Source organism: Anas platyrhynchos, chromosome 31 (genome assembly GCF_047663525.1).
Source record: "Anas platyrhynchos isolate ZD024472 breed Pekin duck chromosome 31, IASCAAS_PekinDuck_T2T, whole genome shotgun sequence".
Lineage (NCBI taxonomy): Eukaryota > Metazoa > Chordata > Aves > Anseriformes > Anatidae > Anas > Anas platyrhynchos.
Window position 1 is genome coordinate 4,435,054 of NC_092617.1, and position 8,327 is coordinate 4,443,380.

General features: G+C 49.4%; 1 protein-coding gene across 1 annotated transcript; it reads right to left on the reverse strand.

Annotated features, from left to right (window-relative positions):
- Nucleotides 1-7,135: 7,135 nt before the first annotated feature.
- Nucleotides 7,136-8,074, reverse strand: LOC119714778 (olfactory receptor 14C36-like). Its single transcript, XM_038171779.1, has one exon. The coding sequence runs from the start codon at nucleotides 8,072-8,074 to the stop codon at nucleotides 7,136-7,138; it is 939 nt and encodes a 312-aa protein (XP_038027707.1).
- Between the last annotated feature and the right edge of the window lie 253 nt (nucleotides 8,075-8,327).

Below are 8,327 nucleotides of genomic sequence, written 5' to 3' on the forward strand. Positions count from 1 at the left end.
TGCCCTGTGTTGGCCGGTCTTTGAGCTACAGGACAATTCTCCTCCTATGTTCCTGGAGTCATAGAATCATAGAACACCCTGACTTGGAAGGGTTGCACAAGGATCATCAGATCCCACCCCTGAATCTGTACATGACCACCCAAAAATCAGTCCATATGCATGAGGGGGTTGCCCAAATGTTTGAATTCTGACAGCCCCAGTGCTGTGACCACTTCCCTGTGGTGCCTGTTCCAGTGCCTATAGAACCTGGACACTTCTGAGTTTTTCTAAAACAGAAATTCTGGGCATTCCCCCTGCACTTGAAGGGAAACTTTGTGTCTGCTCAGAGAAAAAGGGACTGTCCCTACAGTGCAGAGTGTCCTTTAGTGAGGACAGACAATCTGTCCATCAGTGCTGGTCTCAGCCACCGTGTGAGTGTTGCAGGAAAGTTATACTCAGACATTGATCTGAGAAGAACCTGGACACTGCTGAGAGCAGAGGAATCCAGGCACAAACTGCACATCTCCACACCCCTCACCCTGTCCCCATACTCCACGTCCCACAAGCACACCGAAGGCTCACTCCATGGGCATGTGAAACCCCCATCCCCAACCAGCCTGGGAACAAGACCAGCAGCAGCACGGCCAGCTGGAGAAGCCAGGAGGAATGCCAGCGTGCTGCTGCCAGGGGAGGCAAGGCCAGGGAGAGACAGATGGACACTCAGCAGACCCTCCTGTGCTGCAGCTCTGCCTGCAGACGAGGCAGCTCCTGCTTGTTGCAAATGATCTGTGATCATCTCAAACTGTCAGAGACCTCCCAAAGACAGAGCACTGGGCATTGGAGGGTTTGCAGCTTCTAATGATCAGCTAGGATAAAACCTGAGAGGACCACAATGATGATGTTGGTGGAGTCTGTGGGCTGAGGTGTGGGAAGGGACTTCATGAAGTTCATTGATGAAATATTGATCCCTCACTGCAATGCTCTAGCAGTCTCAGTCTGCAGTACAAACCTGACCACTTATTACCATGAAACCAGCCTCCACTCTACTGCAGGTGTCTGCAAGCACAGGCTACAGAACAAGTCTTGCCTTTCAGGTAGCCCCTGCCTTGATCTTCCTCTTGAAATATACAATCATAAATGCCAATCTCTAAAGCGTTTTCTACTCCTTTCTGGAGAAACAGAGAGACCCAACCTGCCAGATGCTATCAGCCATCGGATGTGCCAGCTGTAGAAGACCCCTCTGGCAACCCCACCTGCACTGCCCTGCTGCCAGAGCCTCACGGTGCCAAGAGCCTGCAGATGTGTCCTGCCACACGCTGCCCTCTGTTGTTGTGCTCCTCAGTGCCTCCAAGCCCTCTCTCCTTCTCTCCTCTCTGTGTGCCAGCTGCGGTCAGAGCCCCCAGCCCTGCTGTGCTGTGCAGAGGAGCTGCTCCTGGGCACAGCTGTCTCTCTGCACCAGGGCCCTCTTGCCAGCAGCTCTCTCTGTCCCACGAGCCCGGCCCAGCTCAGCAGCACAGCACCAGCCCAAGGCACTGCAATCACCCCTCTGGGGGCTTTGCTGATGAGCCCACGAATCTCAGGCACTCAGAGACAATTGAAGACATCTCTCCAGAAGTCCAAGTCAGAGGCAAGTTTCCTGCAGTGTCCCCCTGAGGGCCAGCACTGACACAGCCTCCCTTGGAACTCGTTAGAGCAGAACCCTGGAGGCAGTGAGGACAAGGAGACAAAGGCTGTGTGAAGGTGACACTGATGTGTGGACAAACTGAATGTGTGTCACCAAGCACAAGGGCCAGGACTTGACCCCAAGTGCTTCGGAAGGGAGATCCTTTCCTTGACAGGTTGCTCAGGGCTCTTTGTGGGGCAGTAGGAGATGGGGATGTGCATGGCCAAGTGCAGGAGAATGGTACGACCCCTGCCTGGTTCATGGGTGAGGGCAAGGGGGCAATGAGGCCCTGGTGTTTTAAAGATCATCTGTCTCCTGCTAGGTCTCAGTGACAGAGACAGCAGCCATAGCTATGGGCACAAAGACATGGTCCTGTTGGGACTTTCAGCCTTGTCACAACCCTCTACCCTGTCTATACATGGCTTTCCTAGGGACTTCGAGACCTCCACATCTTTTCTTTTTGGTTGTAGACCCTTATCTCTGTGGTGTTACAGAAGATCTGAGCAGTCTGATAACTCAGATCTTGGTGGTCATGCTCCTCGTAAGGCAGCTCTGTAGGAAGCTGGCCTGCTTCCTCGTGAGGAGGCACCACTGCTCGTATGGCATCCCTCCTTGTACCCAGGCCCTCCTCCTCCTGGCCACTACTCACTCAACAGGGTCCCAGTCTGCCCTGATTGGTGGGGTTCCTCTTCCTCTGGTACAGGACTGGGCTCTTCTCCATGTGAAATTCAAGAGTTTTCTGAAGTCAAAATCCTGCAGTTTCTCAAGGTTCACCCACAGTGATGCTCCATTCTATCAGCTGTTAATGTCAGCAGGCAGACAGTTCAACCTTCATGTGACTGTGCTATCTCTGACCAGACATCAGCACAGCAAGAGTTGCAGGGAAACTTGGATAATTCAGGAGTAACCAGTTGAATGGAATTGCAGCACAATCACAGAAGGGCAGGGGATGGAAGTCTGTCAGGTTCCACATTTGCTGCACTTTCTTCTCATGCATGCTGTCAGTTTGTCTGGAGCTGTGTCCTGAATGTTATGGGGCTGTGCAGCTCAAAATTAAACAGGCCAAAGCCCATCTGGAGCTCAATCCATCTATTACTGTCAAAGACAATAAAAATAAATAAATAAATGAATGAATAAATAAATAAATAAAAATACTTTAAATGAAGGAAGATTAGGGAGAATCATAATGCTTTATTGGAATTTGGGGGAAAAATCCTGGTGACAAGGGATGAGACACTTAACGTCTTCTTTGCCTCTGTCACTAGCAGCAAGACCAGTTGTTCCCCTGGATATTTCCTCCTCCTCATGGCCGGTGCCAACCTTCCATTGCACACTTTGTGGCATTTTTTTCTCTCCTGCTCTTTCCTACTACCAAAGAAAACTCCATCAGGGTGGAAACCACTCCTGAGTAGACATCCCAACCCAGCAGGCTCCTTGCGGCCTCTCAGCTAAGCAGACACAAGTCACCTGAGCAGCATCTTCCAAGCCATGGGCCTGCTGCTAGCCTTGCAGCTTCTTGGCTAGACACAGCCAAGCCTTGTGCCTGCTGCTGCTGCCCAGTCATGGACTCAAGCAGAAGGGACAGGACAACCCATCTGGGGGCCTTCTTTCTGCCTGGGTCCTCCTGGGTCTGGAGGCAGAGGGGATCCCCCAGTCAGCATGCCAAGCAGGTGCCTTCTGCTGGCCTAGCAGGGCCACTGCCAGATGTCAGCCCAAAAGTGCAGGTCCCAGGGAGAAGTCAAGGGTGACCTGCCACCTCCAGACACAAGTGACCTCACAGTCCCTTTCCGTGACATGTTCCTGCTGCTTCCCTATCAAGTGCAGAGACAGAAGTGACCTCACAGTCCCGGCCACAGTCACATTCCTCCTGCTGGGCCATGAGATCCTGAGGGAGAGCTGAGCTTTCTCTAGCCCCTTCGGTATCTCTTTTTCACTTTCTGGGTTAGAGATTAAGCTAAGTTTTAGTAGGAGTTTTTGGTGTTCTTCTTGTGCTGTCAGGTCTGTGGTTAAGGTATGGACAAGCTCTGTGGTTTACGGGTGTTTTTTGTCTGTCAGGAGTCTAGGATTAAATAAGGCATTTTAATGTATGTGTTAAGTGAAACGATTACAGTTATCAATGTGGGTAGTTAGGGTCTGGCGGCCGGAAGATGTCGTGCTGTACGGAAAGGTGGAGCCCCTCCCTTGATGGACAGTAGCGTGTGGCCTGTGATGTAAGCAAGCGGAAGTGACGCTATGGGCCTCGGGTATATAAGCCCATGTGACTCGACAATAAACGCCATTTGCCATCCACCACATTGGTGTCTGTGAGCTGATGGACCGAGCGGCCTGGGGTTGGTCGCCGTGCCGTTCCTGAACCAGGTCGCCACTGCCCCCTGAAGGCAACATATCAAGAGAGAAAATTGATTTCTTTCAGTTTGTTATAGTAGCATTTAGGTTTATTTAGCGTTAAAATTACTGGCTCAAGTAAGGTAAGGGCCATATATGACTGTTTAAAGTCAGTCTTACTGCACTACCGGCATTGCATGAATGCTCTTACCTCTATGAAATCATTAATTTCTGCTGGCCATGCTCCTCTTCCCACCCCAAAATCTCACATGCCTCTTGTTCAGGCTGCTCCTGACCTCCCTATATCTTATTGGGATCAGCTTTCTGATGGCATTTAACATCTAAGTGTCTCTGTCTCACCTCTGTTGGCTCCTCCATTCTGAGAAGGAAGTAGCATTGTAGTCAGGAGAGAAAAAGACACAAAAATCTGTAAACGCATCCTGCACAATGTGCCCATCAGCTCTGCACCTCCACAAAATCACAGTTCCTACTTACAAGTTTTGTTTCCCAAGTGGTTTCTGTGGATCCAAGGTTACTTTTCCCAGGCCCTCTCACATGTTTCAGTTTTGGATGTGCAGGGATGGGATAAGGAAAGCCAAGGCATGGATGGAACTCAGCTTATCTGGGGATGAAAAGCATAACAGGAAGAGATCCTATAGGTACTTAGCTCAGAAAAGAAAGGCCAAGGAGAGTGTACCGCATCTGATGGATGAGAAGGGTGAACTGGTAATGGCAGACATGCAGAAGGCTGATGGACTCAACAACTTCTTTTCTTCAGTCTTCCCTGACAGTCAGGCATCCCAAGTCTTTCATTCTCTGAACCCATAGATGGAGGCTGGGGGTGCAAATTCCCACCTGTTGTAAGTGAAGAGAAGATTTGAGTCCACCTGAAGAAGGTCAAGAAGTAAAAGTCTATGGGGCTTGATGACTTGCCTTCCAGGGAGTGGAATGCTGTGGCTGAGGCTGTGGATGTTCCATCCTTGGGGGTGTTCAAGGCCACGTTAGATGAGGCCCTGAGCAACCTGATCTAGGGGGTGGTGTCCCTGCCTATGGGGGGTTGGAACTAGATGATTGTCAAGGTGCTTTCCAACTCAACCGTTGTACGATTCTCTGATTCTGTGATTGTGCTTCAGAGGGAAAGTAATAATAACAGTGATAGTAATAAATAATAATAATAATAATAATAATAATAATAATAATAATAATAATAATAATAATAATAATAATAATAATAATAATAATAATAAAAACATGGTATTGAGTTTCAGAATACTCAGTGATCCTTTGTGATATGGTTTAGTGGAGGACTTGTTAGTGGTAGGTCAGAGGTTGGACTAGGTGATCTTGGAGGTCTCTTCCAGCCTAGATGATTCTGGGATTCTGGGATCCAGTTCATCCATGAGACAAAACCCTGCAAGCAGCATGAAAGACACTGAAATGTGGCCTAACATGAAGGAGACTCCAGATCGCTGGTGTAGAAACAGTATTTTTGTGCCATGACCAACGTGGTATATGCTGCAGGAAAAGGCCTATGTCTGAAGTAAAAGGCCTAGGCCAGCACCAGAGTGGCACAGGCTTGAGATTTGGGTGTTTGTGAACATTATGGAACCACAGGATCTTTAAGGTCCCTTCCAACATGAGCAGTTCTATGATTCTGTGCTTAGCAGCTCTGTACAGCCCCTGTAGGGCCCAGCCTCAGTTTATGCCCCTCAGCTTGTGCTCCAAAAGTGCTCCCTCATGTCACTTGCCCCACCTGCGTTCCTCAGCTACCCTAGGGCATTCTGGAGTCAGTGGCCACCTCTGAATAGAGAATGGAAACCATCCACGAAAGTAGATCTAGGAAACAATAGGAACCTGTGCATAAAAGGACTCTAAGTCACAGCTGAAAGAGTCTTTTATGGCAGCACCACCAGCTTTTTTTCTATGAATTCTCTTGATTTAATCTCATAGGTTTTTTATTATTATTTATTTATTTATTTATTTACTTACTATTGACAGCACTGTGGACAAGGATTATCTACCGAAGTATGCTTTTTCTGGGAATAGTCTTATGCAAACATTTACCAAAATATATTTCCCACCTTTTTTTTTTTTTTCTCCTTCTTCCTCCACCTCCCGTTCTTCAAGCAGAACTCCAAGGGAAGAAGCAACTGAATTAAAGAATAACTCACATTGAATAGATCAAGACTAGGAAATGTGCTCCATGCCATCATAAAAGGAGATAAAAAAGAGGGTCAACAGTGTTGGCCCAAGTGCCCATGACTGAAGGGTGCTGCTGGTAACTGGCTGCCAGGAGGACTTGGTATCACTGATGTCCAGCCAACTTCTCCCCCCCCAACTTCATCCCCTTCTTCAGTGTGAATATCAACAACGTGGCTAAAGGGAGACTCCAGGAGACTATGGCAAAGGCCTTGCCAAATCCAGGTTCACCACATTCCCTTCTCTCCCCTCCCCTACTGCTTCACCTGTGGATTTTCCCCATCACGATCCCATTGGCAGAGGTGACAACTGCAAATCTCCCAGTCCTTTTTCTTGTGCTTCCTGAAGACAAGTGTGCTGTCTGCTTTTTCCAAGTCCCCAGAAATCTCTCTGATCCAAACACTTGATGGCCTGGTCCAGAAAGGCAGGGTAGTATGACATAGCAGAGAGGGGCATCTGTAATGAGCTTGTGAGAGGGTGGTTACAGAAATCTCACAGAGACACTGGGGGTTGGTTCTGCAGTCACACAGGGCAACAGCAGCGCTCTGTGAGGTGTCCACATCTGAGCTGGCCTCCCACTCTCCTCATACACACAGGGCTGTTGAGAGACACGAGTCTCTGCCTTGCACACCACGCACAGTGCACTGCAGTGCCTGCAGTGTCCCTCTGGCTCCTGCAGCCACTGCCAGAGGCTGGGAGGCAGCTCAGCCCTGCAGTGTTTTGCCCTGCTCTGCCCTCCTCTGAGGTGCCCCAAGGCATGAGGAATGGTCACAGGGACCTTGCTTCAAGCAAGCACATCTCAGAGCTGGATAAAGGTGACTTCCCAAGGCATGTTAATTAACCTCGTGACACTGTCTGCCCTTCATGAGACTTATAGGAATGGCTGATGGCATTTGTGCTCGCTCGTGTTCATCTCTCTATGTGTGTATCTGTGCAATGCATTCTGGTTCATATGCAGAAGAAAAGGGGCTATTTTTTTGATTTTGAAACATCTCTAGTCATCAGTCTCCTCAAGGCATCCTTGAGATCCTGGTTCCTCATGCTGTAGATGAGGGGATTCACTGCTGGAGGCACCACTGAGTACAGAACTGCCACCACAAGGTCCAGGGATGGGGAAGAGAGGGAGGGGGGCTTCAGGTAGGCAAACATGTCTGTACTGACAAACAGAGAGATCACGGCGAGGTGAGGGAGGCACGTGGAAAAGGCTTTGTGCCGGCCCTGCTCAGAGGGTATCCTCTGCACTGCCTTGAAGATCTGCACATAGGACACCACAATGAAAACAAAACAACCAAATACAAAAGAAAAACTGGACGCAAGTAACTCAACTTCCTTGAGGTAGGCATCTGAGCAGGACAGCTTCACGATTTGTGGAATTTGACAAAAGAATTGGTCTACAGAGTTGCCTTGGCAGAGGGGCAGGGAAAATGTGTTGGCTGTGTGCAGGACAGCATTGAGAAAACCACTGCCCCAGGCAGCTGCTGCCATCTGGGCACAAGTTCTGCTGCTCAGGAGGCTCCCGTAGTGCAGGGGCTTGCAGATGGCAACGTAGCGGTCGTAGGCCATGATAGTTAGAATTGAATACTCTGAACCAAAGAAGAAGACAAAAAAGAGAACTTGAGCAGCACAGCCTTGATAGGAGATGGTCCTGGTGTCCCAGAGGGCATTGGCCATGGCTTTGGGCAGAGTGGTGGAGATGCAGCCCAGGTCGAGGAGGGCAAGGTTGAGGAGGAAGAAGTACATGGGGGTGTGGAGGTTGTGGTCACAGGCTACGGTGGTGATGATGAGGCCGTTGCCCAGGAGGGCAGCCAGGTAGATGCCCAGGAAGAACGCGAAGTGCAGGAGCTGCAGCTCGCGCGTGTCTGCGAATGCCAGTAGGAGGAACTCGCTCACAGAGCTGCTGTTGGGCATTTTCTGACATTGAACACGGCTGCCTATTTGAGAGAAAATGGTAGAAAGTTTTAGAAAATATTTTTTTGAGGAGGAACTACTGCAAGCCTTAGAGTACACCCCAGACCAAGCCTCAGTATGTGAAGACATTTTCTGCAGTTGTCATGCTTGAGCTGTAGCTGGTGTTAGCTGAGAGTGGCACTGGAAGAATGGGTAGTTGTGGGCTCCCTAGTGTTCCTTCCTGCCATGCAGCAGGAGGGAAACAGGAACATGA

Excerpts from the sequence above, each read along its gene's own strand:
- LOC119714778 (XM_038171779.1), bottom strand. The coding sequence starts at position 8,074 with ATGCCCAACAGCAGCTCTGTGAGCGAGTTCCTCCTACTGGCATTCGCA.